At 47.5% G+C, this 23,113-nt stretch overlaps 1 protein-coding gene across 1 annotated transcript in view; it reads right to left on the reverse strand.

Moving 5' to 3' along the window:
- The window catches only part of GPR137B (G protein-coupled receptor 137B), a gene marked incomplete at both ends in the record, with an annotated part of 52,326 nt that overhangs the window by 18,321 nt on the left and 10,892 nt on the right, over window positions 1–23,113 (reverse strand). Inside the window, 1 exon segment of the mRNA XM_079699129.1 lies at window positions 6,002–6,051. Coding sequence (XP_079555255.1) covers window positions 6,002–6,051 — 50 coding nt within the window.

The following is a 23,113-nucleotide window of genomic DNA, read 5'->3' on the forward strand; positions in this document are numbered from 1 at the left end:
CTTATCACCTGTTTATAATGAAGCATATGGACAGTGATCTGACCACATGCTGCTTCTACCCAGGCAGTACGCTCCATGAGGGTCGAGATTTCGGCTCTTTCCTTCACCCCCTCTATCCACACTGTATACCGTAGGAGCTCAATAAATATGTCAAGGAGGAAGAGAGGGAAGGAGTCAGCCAGATGAAGATGTGCACTCTGAATCCAAAAAGCGTCAGCTAACTAAACGAGGGCTGCCCTTTCTTTCCTAAACACGCTACTGCAGCAGATACTAGATCCTCGCCCTTCTTGTGGAAACAATCTAAACTTGAGGGATTGTCTCTTTCAAAGTTAGAGAGAAAGAACTGCGGTTCTTCCCACCCGAGCCCTGTGCTGGGGGGGCCGAGGTAACAAGATGGAGAAGAGGTGGCCCGGGTCCCCTGCTCAGGGTGGCCGGGAAGACACTGGAGGGATGGACAAAGCACATGGAAGACAGAGTATCATCGGTGCAAAGTCAGAAATGCAGGAAAGAGTATGCTTGGTTTGGGCTGAAGAGTGTTTGTAGCACTGAGCACCAGCCCTGCAGGGGAGACAGACAGGGGTGGGAGAGAGACTGGAGGGTGGGCAGGACAGCCGGGGAACACTCGAGGTTGATAAGCAAAGGAGGGCTTCCCTGGTGGCGCAGTGGTTGAGAGTCCGCCTGCCGATGCAGGGGACGCGGGTTCGTGCCCCGGTCTGGGAGGATCCCACATGCCGCGGAGCGGCTGGGCCCGTGAGCCGTGGCCGCTGAGCCTGTGCTCCGGAGCCTGTGCTCCGCAAGGGGAGAGGCCACAACAGTGAGAGGCCCGCCTACCGCAAAAAAAAAAAAAAAAAAAAAAAAGATAAGCAAAGGAGTGACCGGCGTGGCCATGTCTGTCTTTGAGAAAGACGGGCTGGCAGAGCAGGGAAGGGGTGAAGAGCCTGCAGTCAGCAGACAGCGGCCCCGGGGAGCTGAGCAGGGAGGCGTGCCAGAGGCAGGGGGGCAGGGGACCGTGGGGATGGACACAGGGTGATGCCATTAAAGGAGATGAGACACGTGCACAGGGGTGGTGAGAGCTGCCACCCACCGGCCCAGGGCAAGGTCCAGCGTGACCCTAGCCCCTGGAGTCGTGCTGCGTGAGGCTGGCGGTGGGCAGCTCTTTGAAGGCTCAGAGATCCATCTTCACATGTAGTCACGCATTCAAAGCTTTTCATGCAGAAACAGGTTTGGGGCAGGGGGGATGCACATGAATTAGTTGCCAAGGACAGGTTCTTTTATAGGACGTGATCACTGGTCCAGGCCCTTGCAATCCACCTCATCTGCTCTGTACCATGTTCTCACGGCGATGGGGGAAATCAGGGGCGTGGAGAGAGAGACAAAGGCAGGGCCAATGGGGAGTCACCAAAAATCTGCATTCTGGTTCCTCGAAAGCCCCATTTTTTAAATTGTTTTATTATTATCTGCTGTGCTTTTGTGAAGAACACAATTTAGAAACATCCAGAACCCTCTGGAATCAGCCCTACCGTTCCCAGCCCCTTGGTGGCGTGTGCGTACACTCTGTATCCACGTGACGGCGACGAGCCTCCGGAAGAAGCACAATCTGGACATTCAGCTTTTCCAGAGGATTCCTCTTGGGTATTGTTTTAAACACTATGGTGGATATAAATTCTTACTACTCTTTCTTTACTACAATAAATAATACAGGACCCCTAGAGGACACTGGGGACAGGGAAAGCAAAAGCCAACCAGGCCCAGCTCACCACCCAGACACACCGCTGGTGTGTGCCCCCCGCCACCCTGTCTTGAATGGTCACACGACAGCCACCGAGCCTCCGCTCCCCCCCATACCCTCCCCAGCTCTGCTCTCATCTGCTGGGCGTGACTCGGAGAGCTTGGGTCACAGAGCCACGACACCAGGCGGGTCCTCGGCTGCTCGGGGCTGCCGTGTCCTCCTCTGTAAAACGGAGCTTGACCCTTTCTTCCTGCCTCAGAGAGCCGCCGTGAGAATTCAAGGGACCCTGAGCTTCTCCCCTGACATCACCCAGGGAGCGGTGAGGCCTCACCCTCGTCAAGAGCAACTTCTAGAAAAAGGCGTCACCTCCGGCCCCATCACCTCCTCCGCAGGTACCCCTGCTGCCTCAAGTCCTCCCACCACCTACTCGCTGACCTCAAAGGCGTGACCCTCACCCCATCCTTCCCCCGTCTGAGCCTGTCCCTGGAGGCCCCTGGTCCCTCTTCCTCCTCTTCTTCCCCCAGGGTGACAGCATCCATGGCTCCTGCTCTGCGCCCTCCTCCTCGGGAAATACGTTCCCTCCTCCGGCCTCAGTTACAGCTCCTGTACGACCACGTTCAAAAGCGCTCGTCTCACCAACTGGACCATCCCCGCAGTGGATGACGCTCTGAATCACCTCCGGCCTGCATTCCAAGATGTCAACAGTGGCTGCGCGGGAGAGACCCTCCTCCTGAGGCGTGATGTCACCACGGAGGACGTGTGTCGGCTCTGTGCCGAGAAGTTCCAGGGGGCCGACCCCGAGGAGTACGGGGAAGAAGAGCTCACCGCCTCCTAGGAGACACGTGAGGCTTCCCAGTGGTGCATCCAAAGAGGGGAGTTAGGAACCGGGCCTCTGGCTGCCACGTGCTCGTGCTTGAAAAGCAGTCACCTCCTTGGGGACCGCTCGGTTCAGTGATGGAGCCATCCGCAGGCCAAGGGCACCTTTAGCCACGACGCCCAAGCAGGGTAGCTGAGGTTCATGAAACAGTAGGATCCATCCTTCGGAGCTGGAGAATTGCATCTGATGGTTCAGGTGTCCCAAGGTTGTTTGCTGTCTACCCCCAGCCAGGTTCTGGGTTGGCTCACGTGTATGTATATGTACTAAATAAACATTTAAGGTACAAGCTCTTGAGCTCAACAGCAGGCTTTTGAGAAGACTGTCCGATGAGGTGCATGAAAGACCTCTCAGTTCAGTGAGTGTCTCCATCCATTCCTCCCTGCCTCCCTCCCTTCTTTTTTTTTTTTTTTTTTGCAGTACGCGGGCCTCTCACTGTTGTGGCCTCTCCCGCTGCGGAGCACAGGTTCCGGACGCGCAGGCTCGGCGGCCATGGCTCACGGGCCCAGCCGCTCCGCGGCATGTGGGATCTTCCCAGACCGGGGCACGAACCCGTGTCCCCTGCATCGGCAGGCAGACTCTCAACCACTGCGCCACCAGGGAAGCCCCCTTCTTTTTTTAATGAAGAGCCTTTGTGTTTTTATATATTTCATAGAAATGTTTATAGCAGTTGCAGGTAAACTGTCGGGATTGGGTTTTAAAATATTTTTGTAACTTTAAGATATTCTATAATTATGCATGTGATTTTAACATTTAATATGCAAAAAGAAATCTCTTGCTGGATTTGAGAGTACTGCATTTTAAAAGTCTCTCTTCTGTAACCGGATGTTTGGGCAACTTTGTGGGGAGAGACTGCTGGGTTTCTTACAGCCATGTATTACTGACACTGGCCATAGAATGCCTTTCGAAATCCGACGTACTGTTATTACCTTATTCACGCTCAGTGGTATCGCATTGTTTTGTGTTTTCACCAAGTGATGCTGAGGATCAGGAAAGAAATGAATGTAGAGAGAGGTCGAGAGGGAAATACAGACTCTAACAGAGGACTAAGGGGTGGAGTCTGCTGGTTCAGGCTCCTTGAAGGAAGTGGGAAAAGGAGACAGAAGGAACCACCTATGCTGAAAATACTGTGAATATGCAGTGAGATTCGCAGAAACTGTCCCATGTTATTTGCTTTCGGAAGCAATTTTGAAAACCCCACGAGGAAAAAAACATAAGAACAATGCTTTTTTTTTTTTTTTCCTTTTCCACATAAATCAAAACTAACGGCATCAAATTATTTTGGGCAGAAACCACGTAATGTGAGTTTCATTGAGTTAAATAAACTCAATGAAACTCACATTACGTGAGTTTGGAAAGGAGTTTGCAAATGCACCAAAAAGCCCACCTGTGTTGTAGAATGTGTGGTGAAGTTAAATTTCTGTTTTACGAAACCTCCTTGGGCGGGGGGCAGTTTGCACAGAGGATGAGGGTCTCGTATCAACGTAACACAGGTAGTTACAAAAACATGTTATTGTACTGTGTAAAGATGCATAGTCATCTAATTTGGCTTTGTACCTTGTCCCTTTCTAAGCTTTTGCTGTACATCTAAAACCCTCAACACATACCGTGTCGTACTTCCTTTTGTAAATGATTTTTTTAATGGAATTTTGCACATAATACTTTGTAATACTGTATGATAATCATCTGTGAAAATAATCCTTGAAATATATTTTTTTTAAAGCGCTTGTCGGGCTTTCCTGGTGGCACAGTGGTTGAGAGTCCACCTGCCAAGGCAGGGGACGTGGGTTCGTGCCCCGGTCCGGGAAGATTCCACATGCCATGGAGCGGCTGGGCCCGTGAGCCATGGCCGCTGAGCCTGCACATCTGGAGCCTGTGCTCTGCAACGGGAGAGGCCACAACAGTGAGAGGCCCCCATACCGCAAAAAAAAAAAAAAAAAAAAAATACACTTTCAGAATTTTAAATAAAAGTCTTTGTAAATTTAAGACGATACATGTTTAAATAAAATATGTATACATTTTTACATGTTTGTAAAGTAACAAAATAACTAAAATTTCATTTTGACTCTAGAAGGTAAGTGGCCAAAGCCACCTTTCCAGAAATGTTTACCTAGGCAGCCGAGCTCTCCCAGGCAGGGAAATCAGGACACCTTGGCTCACGCGGTGCCCATCTCACACCTTCTGAACACCTTGTCTCCCTTCCCCCTCTGCCCAAGGCTGACTATTCTTGAATTTTGTTTTTTTCTATACAGCAGGTTATTAGTTCTCTATTTTATACATACTAGTGTATACATGTCAATCCCAATCTCCCAATTCATCACACCACCACCACCCCGCCCCCTGCTTTCCCGCCTTGGTGTCTATATATTTGTTCTCTACATCTCAAGGCTGACCATTCTTTTTTTTTTTTTTTTTAAGTCTTTATTGAATTTGTTACAATATTGCTCCTGTTTTATGTCTTGGTCTTTTGACCGTGAGACATGTGAGATCCCAGCTCCCCAACCAGGGAGTGAACCCACACCCCCTGCATTGGAAGGCGAAGTCCTAACTACTAGACCACCAGGGAAGTCCCCCAAGGCTGACCATTCTTGAAGCCACTGGGGTTCTTTGCTGCTGGGAGGTCAATAGGCCTCTTTGAAAACTTGGGGAGAGCAATGGACCCGTCCCGCCCCCCCAGGAAAAACATGCATATCTACCTCCTGCCATCAATTTGGCATGTGATTTAAAGCCTCCCCTTCCAGATTATAAGCCTCTCCTGCTCAGCCCTGCATGGGCCTCACTGGTGAGTTCCAGAAACAGAGCCTGCCAGCAGTCAGCAGCCAGGGACTGGGGGTCAGGCCACCAAGGGGAGGGGGCAGGGCCTCGGGGACAAGGCTCTACCAGAGCTGCACCTGCACCCAGTGGGTAGGGAGGGGGATGTCTGGCCACGTGGGCATCTTTAGGGAACTCGCCTTCCTTCTGCTGAGGCCCTTGACTTCGCAAGCGCCTCGAAAAGGTTTAGATGCAGCATGCATGACTTAGACTTATTTCCCCTCTCTGTTCTCCCTGGTTAGGAAAGGCACCAGACTCTTGTTTTTTTTTTTTTTTGGCCATGCCACATGGCATGTGGGATCTTAGTTCCCTGACCACGGATCAAACCCACACCCCCTGCAGTGGAAGCTGGGAGTCTTAACCACTGGGCCGCCAGGGAAGTCCCTACCAGACTCTTGTTTCTTCTAATCAAGGCCAATATGCTGCAAGGCCTGCTAAGCGGTGATTCAGTGAGCAGTGAACGCGACACCCATCAAACAGGCCGGTTTCGGGCAGCTCACAGGGAAGTGATGTGTGCAAACCTCGAGGTCACCTGCTGTCACACAGAGAAATGTCCTGGGGGGCGGCGGGGGGGAGGGTGAACTTACCGGTATTTGAGTAATTCTGGAGAATATTTTGACTTGGCTTTAAAAATCACCTGCAACGACAAAAAAACACGGCAAGTTGGGTACACAATCTGCTGACACTGACAAACTGATATCATTGCTTAGATCTCCCCTTTCCCTTGGTGCCTGGGCGCTGGAGCACGGCCTCTGAAACTGAGACGTCTGCTTTGTGAGAAAGTTTGTGAAGCTAAACATTGTTTAGGCTGTGCATACAATTTAAATTTAATTTGAAATTTAAAAGGAAAGGTATTTACAAATGGTTAAAATGTTTTGTTTTTTTAAGGTATTACTGGTTTACCACTAGCCAGTACGTCCCTTATTTTAAGATTTATATTTGAGGGACTTCCCTGGTGGTCCAGTGGTTAAGACTCCACGCTTACAATGCAGCGGGCGTAGGCTCAATCCCTGGTCAGGGAACTAAGATCCCACATGCTGCACAGTGTGGCCAAAAAAAAAAAAAAAAAAAAAAAAATTGTATTGGAGCCCATACTTCCCCCAGAGATCAACAGTTCACTCTCACACTTTATTAGGGCTTTCACTGGCACCAAAAGAATGTGGTTTGAATGTACGTGTGTCCATCGACTCAGGCCTCAAACTCTGCAGCCCACTGGACTACAGGAGTGTCAAACTCGATGACATGCTGCCTGTTGGAATTTCCCCAGATTTTCGCAGCCTGCACAGTCTGTTAACAGGCCCATGCAGGGGGCAGAGGCTGGCCTGGCAGAGCCTGTGAGAAGGCGAAGGGGAGACGGAAAGCATGTGTCAGCACAGGCTCCGGCCCCACGAGACACGCGGCTCTTCCCACGGCGTGGGTGTGTGCTCGCGGGAGCCCTGAGGGCAGTCACCAGTCAGGGTCTGGCTCGGGGTGCATTGGAGCAGCCGTGCAGGTGCCCAAACGCTTGCTCTCCTGATCCCCGGTGTCTGCGAGCGGGTGGCGGCAGCACGGGCAGAAGGAAAGGAAGGGTGTGGAAGAGAAGAGGAGTGAGGACATTTTTTCAGAGATGCTCCTGCCGTGGACGGCGAGGATCAGACGACCTGAGCTCCCTGCGCCCAGGCTCTCCCTCTGCACGGAGCTCCCAAACATGCCCTCGGCACCCCGCCTTTCCTCCTGCTGGCCCTGAGGGCTGCGATGTCCCTCTGGGAACCCACCATCCTCCGCCATGTGCTGTTCCCCTCCCCTCAGCCCTCTGGGCCCTTGGTACTTCCCTCGGGATTTACTCAGCCCCCAAACACCTGTCTAAGGGGGAGAAGCCCTGCCTGAGTGGTAAGGAGGGAGGGACAAGGGGAAAACAGGGTGGGGAGTAAGAGCACGGTCCTGGCGACAGGGGAGGAGGGGACAGGCAGCCCTGGAACCCATGGGGGCTCACGGGGGTTCCATACTGTCACCCTCCTGTCTGAGGAGCAAGCAGTGAGAAATCAGTCTGCTGGAGGGTTATGCGAACATAATGCTGGGAAAGGCTTCAGTGGATCCAAGTGCCCTGCCGTGTCTGCAGATGCAGACAGATGTCACGAGGGGCAGCGAGCCTCCACGTGACCCTAGGGGTCGATTCCCACAAAACACGCGCAATAGAAGCAGCCATTCCCCCGGGAACCTTTTCAAAGACACTTCTGAGGACCTTCAGTAGTAATTCTCAGACTTATCCGTGCATAGGAATCACCCAGGGAACCTGTTAAAGATGCAAATCCCAGAGCCCCATCCTCTGAGGTGCCAAGCTGATGGGTCTGGGCTGGGGCCCAGGAATCTGCATTTTAATAGACTGCCCACCCCAAGCGAGTGATTCGGATTCGGGTTTGGCTAGCACAAAGACCACCTCGTAGGAAATACAAAAGAGATGAAAACTGCCTGACCTATTATTCTTAAGTAGCTTTGCAATCATTCATTTCAAACGCACTGAAATACTCGATCACAGTAATGAGATGACACCACAAGAGTCCAGGTACAGTGCCAAGAACAGAGATCAGGGGACATTCCTAGTCCACGGACGGCACCCCACGATGTTCACGCTCATGCCTGCCTCAAACTTACAACAACGTGCCACCAACTGAGGACTCTAATCCTCAGAATCAACATCTGGGCGAGACGGGAACCGCAGACATTCCTACAGACTTTACAATAAGCAAACCCATGCCCCGCTTTTTAAAAACACATTTTCAGAGCTTCACAGGGGAGCATTCCGAACTTATGGAGGAATTATTTTGTTTGTGACATGAGTTTTCTCTCTGTCCTAAATCCCTTTGGGAAGGAGGTAGGAAGTAGGGGTTCACATCACAAATAAAGTACCTGGTAAAAACACAGAGAGATGGCGTGAGTACACTGCCCTTACGTCAAAGGGGCCCCGAGCTCAGCTTTCTCTGACAAGCTCCCGTGGGATTTTTGACAAGTCACATCACCTTTGGTATTTCTCTGCAGTCCATGAGAAGGAGAAAAGTTATAAAACAACCTCCCTTAGGAATAAGACACAGATTAATATATCACTCCAAAGTTCTGTTACTGGTAATACTGAATAATACTGATTCATGCAACCTATAACAATGCTCTCAGAAAAACGCTCTTATGATACATAGTACTTGAGCATCTTGCTTTTAAATAATCAAGAGAATTCTTGGGGCTTCCCTGGTGGCACAGTGGTTAAGAATCCGCCTGCCAGGGCTTCCTTGGTGGCGCAATGGTTGAGAGTCCGCCTGCCGATGCAGGGGACGCGGGTTCGTGCCCCGGTCTGGGAAGATCCCACATGCCGCGGAGTGGCTGGGCCCGTGAGCCATGGCCGCTGAGCCTGCGTGTCCGGAGTCGGTGCTCCGCAATGGGAGAGGCCACAACAGTGAGAGACCCGTGTACCGCAAAAATAATAATAATAATAATAATAATAATCTGCCTGCCAGTGCAGGGGACACGGGTTCAAGCCCTGCTCCAGGAAGATCCCATATGCCGCAGAGCAACCAAGCCCGTGCACAACTACTGAGCCTGCACTCTAGAGCCCGTGAGCCACGACTACTGAGCCCGCGTGCCACAACTACTGAAGCCCGTGCTCCGCAACAAGACAAGTCACCACAATGAGAAGCCCGTGCACAGCAACGGAGACCCAACACAGCCAAAAATAAATAAATTAAAAAAAAAAAAAAAGAGAATTCTCCACAGGTGTCAAAGTGAGGAGACGGGCGGGAGGGGGAAGATGGCGGAAGAGTAAGACGCGGAGATCACCTTCCTCCCCTCACCTTCCTCCCCACAGATAGATCAGAAATACATCTACACGGGGAACAACTCCTACAGAACACGTATTGAACGCTGGCAGACCTCAGACCTCCCAAAAGGCAAGAAACTCCCCACGTACCTGGGTAGGGAAAAAGAAAAAAGAATAAACAGAGACAAAGAATAGGGACGGGACCTGCACCAGTGGGAGGGAGCCGTGAAGGAGGAAAGGTTTCCACACACTAGGAAGCCCCTTCGAGGGCGGAGACTGGGTGGCAGAGGGGGAAAGCTTCGTAGCCACGGAGGAGAGCGCAGCCACCAGGATGCGGAGGGCAAAGCGGAGAGATTCCCGCACAGAGGGTCGGCGCTGACCGGCACTCACCAGCCCGAGAGGCTTGTCTGCTCGGCCGCCGAGGCGGGCGGGGCTGGGAGCTGAGGCTCGGGCTTCGGTCGGAGCGCAGGCAGAGGACCGGGGTTGGCGGCATGAACACAGCCTGAAGGGGCTAGTATACCACGGCTGGCCAGGAGGGAGTCGGGGAAAAGTCTGGGCCTGCCGAAGAGGCAAGAGACTTTTTCTTCCCTCTTTGTTTCCTGGTGCGCAAGGAGAGGGGATTAACAGCGCCGCTTAAAGGAGCTCCAGAGACGTGCGCGAGTCGCGACTATCAGCGCGGACCCCAGAGACGGGCCTGAGACGCTAAGGCTGCTGCTGCCGCCACCAAGAAGCCTGTGTGCGAGCACAGGTCACTGTCCACACCTCCCCTCCCGGGAGCCTGTGCAGCCCGCCACTGCCAGGGTCCCGTGATCCAGGGACAACTTCCCCGGGAGAACGCATGGCGCGCCTCAGGCTGGTGCAACGTCACGCTGGCCTCTGCTGCCACAGGCTCGCCCCCGCATCGTGCCCCAACCTACCCCCCCGGCCTGAGTGAGCCAGAGCCCCCGAATCAGCGGCTCCTTTAACCCCGTCCTGTCTGAGCGAAGAACAGAAGCCCTCCGGCGACCTACACGCAGAGGCGGGGCCAAATCCAAAGCTGAACCCCGGGAGCTGTGCGAACAAAGAGGAGAAAGGGAAATCTCTCCCAGCAGCCTCAGGAGCAACGGATTAAATCTCCACAATCAGCTTGATGTACCCTGCATCTGAGGAATACCTGAATAGACAACGAATCATCCCAAATTGAGGAGATGGACTTTGAGAGCAAGATTTATTATTTTTTCCCCTTTTCCTCTTTTTGTGTGTGTATGTGTATGCTTCTGTGTGAGATTTTGTCTGTATGTATAACCTTGCTTTCACCATTTGTCCTAGGGTTCTGTCCGTCCGTTTTTGTTTTGTTTTTACTTAAAAAAATTTTTTTTCTTAATAATTATATTTTATTTTAATAACTATTTTATTTTATCTTACTTTACTTTCTTTTATCCTCTTTCTTTCTTTTTCTCCCTTTTATTCTGAGCTGTGTGGATGAAAGGCTCTTGGTGCTGCAGCCAGGAGTCAGTGCTGTGCCTCTGAAGTGGGAGAGCCAACTTCAGGACACGGGTCCACAAGAGACCTCCCAGCTCCATGTAATATCAATCGGCGAAAATCTCCCAGAGATCTCCATCTCAACACCAACACCCAGCTTCACTCAACGACCAGCAAGCTACAGTGCTGGACACCCTATGCCAAACAACTAGCAAGACAGGAACACAACCTCACCCATTAGCAGAGAGGCTGCCTAAAATCACAATAAGGCCACAGATACCCCAAAACACACCACCAGACGTGGACCTGCCCACCAGAAAGACAATACCCAGCCTCATCCACCAGAACACAGGCACTAGTCCCCTCCACCAGGAAGCCTACACAACCCACTAAACCAACTTTATCCACTGGGGACAGACACCAAAAACAACGGGAACTACGAACCTGCAGCCTGCAAAAAGGAGACCCTAAACACAGTAAGTTAAGCAAAATGAGAAGACAGAAAAACACACAGCAGGTGAAGGAGCAAGATAAAAACCAACCAGGCCTAACAAATGAAGAGGAAATAGGCAGTCTACCTGAAAAAGAATTCAGAATAATGATAGTAAAGATGATCCAAAATCTTGGAAATAGAATAGACAAAATGCAAGAAACATTTAACAAGGACCTAGAAGAACTAAAGAGGAAACAAGCAACGATGAACAACACAATAAACAAAATTAAAAATACTCTAGAAGGGATCAATAGCAGAATAACTGAGGCAGAAGAACGGATAAGTGACCTGGAAGATAAAATAGTGGAAATAACTACTGCAGAGTAGAATAAAGAAAAAAGAATGAAAAGAATTGAGGACAGGGCTTCCCTGGTGGCGCAGTGGTTGGGAGTCCGCCTGCCGATGCAGGGGACATGGGTTCGTGCCCCGGTCCAGGAGGATCCCACGTGCCGTGGAGCGGCTGGGCCCGTGAGCCATGGCTGCTGGGCCTGCGCGTCCAGAGCCTGTGCTCCGCAACGGGAGAGGCCGCAGCAGTGAGAGGCCCGCGTACTGCAAAAAAAAAAAAAAAAAAAGAATTGAGAACAGTCTCAGAGACCTCTGGGACAACATGAAACGCACCAACATTCGAATTATAGGGGTCCCAGAAGAAGAAGAGAAAAAGAAAGGGACTGAGAAAATATTTGAAGAGATTATAGTTAAAAACTTCCCTAATATGGGAAAGGAAATAGTTAATCAAGTCCAGGAAGCACAGAGTCCCATACAGGATAAATTCAAGGAGAAACACGCCAAGATACATATTAATCAAACAGTCAAAAATTAAAGACAAAGAAAACATATTAAAAGCAGCAAGGGAAAAACAACAAATAACACACAAGGGAATCACCATAAGGTTAACAGCTGATCTTTCAGCAGAAACTCTGCAAGCAGGAAAGGACTGGCAGGACATATTTAAAGTGATGAAGGAGAAAAACCTACAATCAAGATTACTCTACCCATAACGGACCTCCTTCAGATTTGACAGAGAAATTAAAACCTTTACAGACAAGCAAAAGCTGAGAGAGTTCAGCATCACCAAACCAGCTTTACAACAAATGCTAAAGGAACGTCTCTAGGCAAGAAACACAAGAGAAGGAAAAGACCTACAATAACAAACCCAAAACAATTAACAAAAATGGGAATAGGAACATACATATCAATAATTACCTTAAATGTAAATGGTTTAAATGCTCCCACCAAAAGACACAGACTTGCTGAATGGATACAAAAACAAGACCCGTATATATGCTGTCTACAAGAGACCCACTTCAGACCTAGGGACACATACAGACTGAAAGTGAGGGGATAGAAAAAGATATTCCATGCAAATGGAAACCAAAAGAAAGGTGGAGTAGCAATTCTCATATCAGACAAAATAGACTTTAAAATAAAGACTATTACAAGAGACAAAGAAGGACACTACATAATGATCAAGGGATCGATCCAAGAAGAAGATATAACAATTGTAAGTATTTATGCACCCAACATAGGAGCACCTTAATACATAAGGCAAATACTAACAGCCATAAAAGGGTAAATCGACAGTAACACATTCATAGTAGGGGACTTTAACACCCCACTTTCACCAATGGACAGATCATCCAAAATGAAAATAAATAAGGAAACACAAGCTTTAAATGATACATTAAACAAGATGGACTTAATTGATATTTATAGGACATTCCATCCAAAAACAAAAGAATACACATTTTTCTCAAGTGCCCATGGAACATTCTCCAGGATAGATCATATCTTGGGTCACAAATCAAGCCTTGGTAAATTTAAGAAAATTGAAATTGTATCAAGTATCTTTTCCGACCACAACGCTATGAGACTAGATATCAATTACAGGAAAAGATCTGTAAAAAATGCAAACACATGGAGGCTAAACAATACACTACTTAATAACTGAGTGATCACTGAAGAAATCAAAGAGGAAATCAAAAAATACCTAGAAACAAATGACAATGGAGACACGACGACCCAAAACCTATGGGATGTAGCAAAAGCAGTTCTAAGAGGGAAGTTTATAGCAATACAATCCTGCCTTAAGAAACAGGAAACGTCTCGAATAAACAACCTAACCTTGCACATAAAGCAATTAGAGAAAGTATAACAAAAAAAAACCCCAAAGTTAGCAGAAGGAAAGAAATCATAAAGATCAGGTCAGAAATAAATGAAAAAGAAATGAAGGAAACAATAGCAAAGATCAATAAAACTAAAAGCTGGTTCTTTGAGAAGATAAACAAAATTGATAAACCATTAGCCAGACTCATCAAGAAAAAAAGGGAGAAGACTCAAATCAATAGAATTAGAAATGAAAAAGGAGAAGTAACAACTGACACTGCAGAAATACAAAAGATCATGAGAGATTACTACAAGCAACTCTATGCCAATAAAATGGACAACCTGGAAGAAACGGACAAATTCTTAGAAATGCACAACCTGCCAAGACTGAATCAGGAAGAAACAGAAATATGAACAGACCAATCACAAGCACTGAAATTTAAACTGAATAAAAATCTTCCAACAAACAAAAGCCCAGGACCAGATGGCTTCACAGGCGAATTCTATCAAGCATTTAGAGAAGAGCTAACACCTATCCTTCTCAAACTCTTCCAAAATATAGCAGAGGGAGGAACACTCCCAAACTCATTCTACAAGGCCACCATCACCCTGATACCAAAACCAGACAAAGATGTCACAAAGTAAGAAAACTACAGGCCAATATCACTGATGAACATAGATGCAAAAATCCTCAACAAAACACTAGCAAACAGAATCCAACAGCACTTAAAAGGATCATACACCATGATCAAGTGGGGTTTATTCCAGGAATGCAAGGATTCTTCAATATACGCAAATCAATCAATGTGATGCACCATAACAACAAATTGAAGGAGAAAAACCATATGATCATCTCAATAGATGCAGAGAAGAATTCAACAAAATTCAACACCCATTTATGATAAAAACCCTGCAGAAAGTAGGCATAGAGGGAACTTTCCTCAACATAATAAAGGCCATATATGACAAACCCACAGCCAACATCGTCCTCAATGGTGAAAAACTGAAACCATTTCCACTAAGATTAGGAACAAGACACGGTTGCCCACTCTCACCACTATTATTCAACATAGTTTTGGAAGTTTTAGCCACAGCAATCAGAGAAGAAAAGGAAATAAAAGGAATCAAAATTGGAAAAGAAGAAGCTGTCACTGCTTGCAGATGACATGATACTATACATAGAGAATCCTAAAGATGCTACCAGAAAACTACTAGAGCTAATCAATGAATTTGGTAAAGTACCAGGATACAAAATTAATGCACAGAAATCTCTGGCATTCCTATACACTAGTGATGAAAAATCTGAAAGTGAAATTAAGAAAGCACTCCCATTTACCACTGCAACAAAAAGAATAAAATATCTAGGAATAAACCTACCTAAGGAGACAAAAGACCTGTATGCAGAAAACTATAAGACATGGATGAAAGAAATTAAAAATGATACAAACAGATGGAGAGATATACCATGTTCTTGGGTTGGAAGAATCAACACTGTGAAAATGACTATACTACCCAAAGCAAACTGCAGATTCAATGCAATCCCTATCAAACTACCACTGGCATTTTTCACAGACCTAGAACAAAAAAGTTCACAGTTTATATGGAAACACAAAAGACCCCGAATAGCCAAAGCAATCTTGAGAAAGAAAAATGGAGCCGGAGGAATCAGGCTCCTGGACCTCAGACTATACTACAAAGCTACAGTAATCAAGACAGTATGGTACTGGCACAAAAACAGAAATATAGATCAATGGAACAGGATAGAAAGCCCAGAGATAAACCCACGCACATATGGTCAACTTATCTTTGATAAAGGAGGCAGGAATGTACAGTGGAGAAAGGACAGCCTCTTCAATAAGTGGTGCTGGGAAAACTGGACAGGTACACGTAAAAGTATGAAATTAGAACACTCCCTAACACCATACACAAAAATAAGCTCAAAATGGATTAAAGATCTAAATGTAAGGCCAGAAACTATCTAACTCTTAGAGGAAAACATAGGCAGAACACTCTATGACATAAATCACAGCAAGATCCTTGTTGACCCACCTCCTAGAGAAATGGAAATAAAAACAAAAATAAACAAATGGAACCTAATGAAACTTCAAAGCTTTTGCACAGCAAAGGAAACCATAAACAAGATGAAAAGACAACCCTCAGAATGGGAGAAAATATTTGCAAATGAAGCAACTGACAAAGGATTAATCTCCAAAATTTACAGGCAGCTCATGCAGCTCAATAACAAAAAAACAAACAACCCAATCCAAAAATGGGCAGAAGACCTAAAGAGACATTTCTCCAAAGAAGATATACAGATTGCCAACAAATACATGAAAGAATGCTCAACATCATTAACCATTAGAGAAATGCAAATCAAAACTACAGTGACATATCATCTCACACCAGTCAGAATGGCCATCATCAAAAAATCTAGAAACAATAAATGCTGGAGAGGGTGTGGAGAAAAGGGAACACTCTTGCACTGCTGGTGGGAATGTGAATTGGTACAGCAACTATGGAGAACAGTATGGAGGTTCCTTAAAAAACTAGAAATAGAACTACCATACGACCCCGCAATCCCACTACTGGGCATATACCCTGAGAAAACCATAATACAAAAAGAGTCATGTACCAAAATGTTCATTGCAGCTCTATTTGGAATAGCCAGGAGATGGAAGCAACCTAAGTGTCCATCATGGGATGAATTGATAAAGAAGATGTGGCACATATATACAATGGAATATTACTCAGCCATAAAAAGCAACGAAATTTGAGTTATTTGTAGTGAGATGGATGGACCTAGAGTCTGTCATACAGAGTGAAGTAAGTCAGAAAGAGAAAGACAAATACCGTATGCTAACACATATATATGGAATCTAAGAAAAAAAAAATGTCATGAAGAACCTAGGGGTAAGACAGGAATAAAGACACAGACCTACTAGAGAATGGACTTGAGGATATGGGGAGGGGGAAGGGTAAGCTGTGACAAAGTGAGAGAGTGGCATGGACATATATACAGTACCAAACGTAAAATAGATAGCTAGTGGGAAGCAGCCGCGTAGCATAAGGAGATCAGCTTGGTGCTTTGTGACCACCTAGAGGGGTGGGATAGGGAGGGTGGGAGGGAGGGAGACGCAAGAGGGAAGAGATACGGGAACATATGTATATGTATAGCTGACTTACTTTGTTATAAAGCAGAAACTAACACACCATTGTAAAGCAATTATACTCCAATAAAGATGAAAAATAATAATAATAAATATTCAAATTTCATCAAGAAGTTAAAAAAAAAGTGAGGAGACGAAACTACAGTGTTTTTTAACCATGTTTAAATTGAAGTATAGTTAATTTACAATGTTGTGTTAGTTTCAGGTGTACAGCAAAGTGATTAAGTTATACATACACACACACGTGTGTGTGTGTATATATATATATGCATATATATATTCTTTTCCAGATTCTTTTCCATTTTAGGTTATTATAAGATGTGAATATAATTCCCTGTGCTATACAGTAGGTCCTTGTTGTTTATCTATTTTACATATAGTAGCTTGTATGTGTTAATCCCAAACTCCTAATTTATCCCCCCGCTTTCCCCTTCAGTAACCATAAGTTTGTTTTCTATGTCTGTGAGTCTATTTCTGTTTCGTAAATAAGTTAAATTGTACCATTTTTTAAGATTCCAAACATAAGTGATATCATAATGATATTGAAACTACAGTATTTTTTGAGAAGTGTTTGAACTTGTCCACGAAATATACAAATGTCGTTTTAATATTTCGCCACCCTTGGGGGGCTTACTCGGTGGCAGGTAACTCAGTTGACTCTCATGTGCCAGGGCCATCGCTGGGCTCCCAGAAACCACCTACAGGTGGTCCCGTCCTATGGACTCAGCTCGGTGCAAAGTGCTGTCATGGATGCAAGAAAAATTTGACCCGTTCTGCCTTCAACAGGGTTATGGTCCCTACTGGTGAGGGAAAACCTGGACTGGGCAAATGAGAAGAGGAGATGCAACCCAGAAAGGCCATGGGCTCAGGTGGTCTGGGCACAGGGGGCTGATCTGCAGGTTGGGGGCTCGGCCGCGTGATGGGCACATCAACTCTTCCTGTTCCTCGGCTACATCCTGCCTCGTCTCACCCAGGTGGCTCCTGGTCCCACCAGGACGGCACGAGAGCACATGCACGGATCAGGGTCAACCCGTGGCCCATGGGGCACCCAGCTCACTGCCACCACTCGGCCAGCGCTGGGTCTTCAGGGCCCGGGACCTGCAGATCCACACCCCCATCCAAGAGCTGCAAAAGCAGTGAACCCTCCCAAGTGGAAGCATAGCCCACCTGTACACCATCCTCCTCCATAAATAAAATAAGAGATGTTTCTTTACTTCCCACGATCCCTGCAGCCCTGAATGCACATGCCAGATGGACGATGAACTGAAAGGAGTCAGGGGTGGGAGGCCAGCCTGGACCCCAGAAGCCCCTTCCTGGAAAACAGTGAAGGTCAGGGTTCCCAGCCATGACTATCAAATATCTGGTCCAGGACTCGAGCTTTATAAACAATCACATGCTTTGCCCCCATAATTCTCCTCATAAGAACTGACTCTGAGGCTGGGTTTCTCAAGGTGCGCCCACAGAACTGGGAATTCATAAAGGTGACTGGAAATAGGCGTTAGGTCAGCAAACAAATTTAGAAACTGCTAGGCTACCCAGCTTTTCCCTGCAAGAATTCCTAGAGCCTTTAAAAAGCTAATTACTCTATGTTGTAAATCTTCAAGGGAAACGCAAGGTATGCAGCAATTTTCCAAACTTATTTGGCCGCTGTAGGTGTTCCTAATGAGTGTTCCAGGGAACAGAGTTTGGGAAACACTGCCCTTAAGGTGCTAAGCACAGGTAGAATGTTCACTGCAGCCTTAATAATAGCAATAATAATAATAATCACAACAACAAACAAGAAAAAATGACAACTTTAAAATCATACTCAGCCTTCAGCCCCATGAACACCAATCAAACAAGGCATTGAGCACAAGGGGTCCCCCAGGTCAAGCATTCTACACCAAAAGGAACCCAAAGCCCCATCCTGTAAAAGATGGGGAAACCCCACAAAACTTAGATCCTCATTAAGTCCACATTGCAGCCTGGAGGAGAAAAGTCATCACCAGGTAAGGGCACAGTCTGACACGAAATAAACCATTTGATCCTCTCTAAGCTGAAAGCCAGGGTGACAGATAACGACATCAAAAGAAAAGCCTCAACCACGATTTGTAAACGCTCTGTCCACTCTTTATAAGTTGTGGCAATTACGGTTGACCCCTGAACGACGAGGGGGTCAGGGGCTCCCTGACCCTCCATGCAGGTGAAAATCCAAGTAGAATTTATCATGGGCCTTCAGCATAAAGGCGGCTTCCCTGTAATCACAGATTCAACCAACCGCAGATCATGTAGTTCTGTAGTATCCACTGTGGAAAAAAAATCCACATCTAAGTGGACACATGTTGTTCAAGGGTCAACTGTTTATGTCTTGAATTCACCTGGGCCTTTGCAAGTTGTGCTTAGAAACTCTGCCCTGTCCTCAAGTTAATCCTTAAACCTAAGTTGCTTAAAGTTGTATTTAAGTTCCTGGCATTTTAAACTGACACAGTATACATTTAATTGCAGCATCATTTTTGCCCTCATTAAATAAAGTACATAAACGTCTGGACCAAGTTTTCAAAAAAAAAAAATTCTAAACTCTCCTACTCACCCCTCCCCCACTCCTGTCTGTGTTCCAGGGAAATTCACTGAAGATTGATTAGTGCCCAGAAGTGGAGCTAACCCTCCGGGGCTGACTCCTGCTCTCTTATCGGGCTGCCCATCTCCTAGAGTCTGCACTGGCTCCCACTGACCTCAGCAGGAATCCGTCTGGGAGGAGGACAGGGCTCCTGAGGAGGAGGCAGACAAGGATGAATTACTCCTTCATATTTTACAGCCACTGCTACGGACCGTGCGGGCTCTGCCGGCTCCCTGCAAAACCAGACCTACCAGATGGGAAGGCAGGACGACAGGGACCTGTGAGTGGCTGGGGAACAAGTGACGTCAGACAAAAATTCAAATCCTCCCCACATTCAGACTGGTGGTATTTGTGACGGGTCAACTGACACTGAGCACCAGATCTGGAACCGAGAATTGTGAAAATAAGGAAACGTTGGTCCTGGCCTCCAGAAACTACAACCAGATACAGACATGGTGTGAGGGGGGTGTGAGTTGTGAGGAGGTGAGACAGACTGAGGGGAACCTGGACCCCCTGGGGTGGGCCAGGTGGGCAGCAGGCTAGGCTAGGATACAAGTCCAGGCAGCAGCCTGAAGTCAGGTAAGGCACGTGCACTTCCCTGTCAGAGAATCAGAAGGCTTTCAGTAGAATCCACACAATCTGAAATCAGAGCTGTGCTTTTAGAGGGGGGCAGGGGTGGGGACCAGAGACAAAGGGCCTGGACTAGGGGTTCAGAGAGAAGGTGAAAACAGAGGTGTGTGTTTACAGGCAAAACAAAGACAGAATGTAGCTTAGCGGTTGCCTTGGTCTGGGGGTTTGGGGAGAAGTGTGGGTGACTGCTAAGGGCTCCAGGGTTTCTTCTGGAGGTGACAAAAAAATGTTCTGAACTTTTATGAACCAGAAACAGACTCACAGACATAGAGAACAGACCTGTGGTTGCCAATGGGGGGGTGAGGGTGAGGGAGGGATGGATTGGGAGTTTGGGGTTAGCAGATGCAAACTATTATCTATAGGATGGATAGACAATAAGGTGCTACTGTAGAGCACAGGGAACTATATTCAATATCCTGTGATAAACCATAATGGAAAAGAATATAAAAAAGAATGTGTATATATGCATAACTGAATCACTGTGCTGTACAGCAGAAATGAACACAACCTTGTAAATCAATTATACTTCAATAAAAAACATGTTCTGAAATTGATGGTGGTGATGGTTGGGCAAGTCTGTGGATGTAGAGCTTTAAATGGAGAACAGTACAGAGTGTGAACTGGTCTCAGTCAACATAAAGGAGCAGAACAGCAGGCAAGGAGCTGGCCCGGGGGTGCCAGTGGCACGTAGGCAGGCAAAGGGGGAGAGAGAGGCCTGGGTGAGGGACCATCAGGGTGCCAGATGCTGCTCAGAAGTAGGACAGGATAACCGTGGGGAGCTGGGCAGATGGGGAGGGGCCTGGAGGGGAAGTCGGGGGAGGCAGGAGGAAGTGGGAGCGGGGAGTCTATGCTAGAGCATCAGCTACTCTTTAAAAATGTGTTTGTGAAATGAGAGAGAGATTTTTCAAGGGCACTAGGACCTGGTTTAAGATCAGGAGCCTGGGCCCTGGGGACCCACCGGGATGGCAGAGCAGAGGGAGAGAGAGGCAGGAGGCAGGGGTGCGGCCAAGAGAGAGGGGCAGAGCAGCAGTTTCCATGGAAACTCCCATCCTGTTGTGGGACTAAAGCATCTTCCCCGCACCCATTCCTGTCGGTCTCAGCATCATTTCCACAGCCTTGCGGAGTCCTACCTAGAACCGACGCCCAGGACAGGAAAGCCAGGTGACTTGCTGAAGGTTTAATTCCGGTTTGGGGAAGCGGGAGGACGTCCCCACCCCCAAGCTGGCCCCGGGGAGGGAGGCTGGGGTGGGGAGAGCCCGCCTCTGTTCCCAGCCCCCCTCCCGCCCACCCGTGGGGCTCTGTGCCCTCTGGGCAACCCCAGGCCCTTCCCGCCACCTCCCAGATGACGCAGGAGGGCCCAGAGAGCAGCCTATGACGTACACGCATGACAGAAGTACAAAGGTTCTAGAAGCAGCTGCTGCCCTCGGCCTCCCTCCCCTCATAAATTACAGCCCCTGAACGGCTCACCCCTTCTGTTCCCACCCTTTGAAGTCCTGCTTGCCTGTTTTTTCCTCCTACCAACCCCAGCTGGCCTTTGCTGCTCTACAATCATTTTTCCTAATGAAGCATGCTGGCTGCTTCTGGTAGAAACGTCCCAGGCTCTTCCTTGTGGGGATGACAGTGACCCTTGTGCATTCAGCGAAACTAAACAAAAGTAACCTCTTCTGTCCCCAGAGGCAGCGTCCGTGACAGCTCAATGAAGCGCTATGCCTCCAGACCTGCACTTTATTCACAATTTCTCTATGTGGCCATTTTGCTTTATAAATTCCACACCCACCCCCCTAGAGCATGACCTGTGTCGCCGAGTCTCCGTTTCGGTGCCACCTCTTCCTGAAGCGCTGCCCCTTTAAAAGCGAACAGGCAGGTAGACACTTCACAACCCTCCCATCCTGAACAGGCTCCAGACCCCAGGCCCAGGCTGCACACCTGCTCCTGTGTCTGTGGTCCCACCAGGGGGGCTGAGGCCCCTGGAGACCCTCACAGTAACCAAGAGGGTCTGTAACTGTGTGTGTACCAAGCACAGACTCATGTCTAAACCAATCTCTTCCTCCTCCCCCTCTCTCTCTCACATACTATTTTTAAATGTATGTATGCAAATTCGTTTGAAAATGTTACACATTTATAGTAGGTTTAAACTTTACTGTAAACTATGTCACGTATACACAAAGAAATAAGGTAACCAAAATTCACTACCCACCATGCAGTTCAGTCACCTTTGACACTGCCTTGTTTGCTCCAGTTCATTTTATTTCTAATAAATAAAAAGACACCATTGAAGCCCCCAGCGTCTCTCTCCTTGGTTCTGATCCCTCCCTCCTCTGCAGAGGGAATGGCCACCTGACTTTGGTGTTCTGATAGCCAGCAGGCTTCTACTTTTACGAGGATAAACAATATATAGTCCCATCTTGCATGGTTTCTCACTTTGTTCGAATCAATGCCTTCCATACCCTTCTGCAACTTGTCTGTTCACCTGTCACAAGGTATTTGCAATGTATAGATGCTGAGACACTTGGCTCTCATTCATGCATTCTCACTAAGGCTGGGTATTCCACCGTCTGCAGGTCACAGCTGTGTGTCCATCTCCAGCAGAGAGACGCCTAAAGATGGTTAAGAGTGTGGACTCTGGGGAATTCCCTGGCGGTCCAGTGGTTAGGACTCAGCTCACTGCCATGGCCCTGGTTTGATCCCTGGTCGGGAAACTAAGATCCTGCAACCCATGCTGGGCGGGTTATAAATAAATAAACGTATGTACGTATGTATGTATGTATGTATGTATATGTATATATTATAAAAACTTGGGGAAAAAAAAAAAAGAGTGTGGATTCCGGAGCTGGCTCCCCTGGGCTTGAATCTTGGCTCCACCAATAATCAGCTGTGTGACTTTAGAAAAGTTACCTAACCTCTCTGTGCTTCAAGTACATCATCTGTAAAATGAGACTAATAATAGTGCCCATCTCATAGGTTTTTGTGAAGATTAGGTGAATTACCACAGATAGAGCACTCAGCCAAATGCCTGCCACCTACCAGACACTATCTCAGCGTTTATGTGTTTGCTGCCCCCGCTGCTGCTATATTATTACTACCAGTCCCTGCAAATGCTCTCAAACCACGATTCTAAATGCACAGCTACTAAACTGTGATCATAAATACTCTCTTAACCATAAAAGGAACTTTCGTATTCAAGAAGGTTAGGAACCACTGACACATTCACGATTTGCGCTTGTGATCCCTCTGTGTTGGCCACTTCCTGATATATTGGGGAAATTATGCAAACCCTGAGGCCCTGGTCTCCCTGGGTGACAGTCATTAGTCTGTGTTTCCACATGCTAAGCATCCTCATTCACCAGAGCAGGGTGACTCAACCTGCAGTTTTTAAATTTTTGGAGCCCGCTGAATTCACATGCAGGACGTCTCCCTTTGCATAGCAATCCCTGAAGAAGAGCAAGGTCAACTCTCTAAGACAGC

This window comes from Hyperoodon ampullatus (assembly GCF_949752795.1).
Source record: "Hyperoodon ampullatus genome assembly, chromosome: 1".
In the NCBI taxonomy this organism is placed as follows: Eukaryota; Metazoa; Chordata; class Mammalia; order Artiodactyla; family Ziphiidae; genus Hyperoodon; species Hyperoodon ampullatus.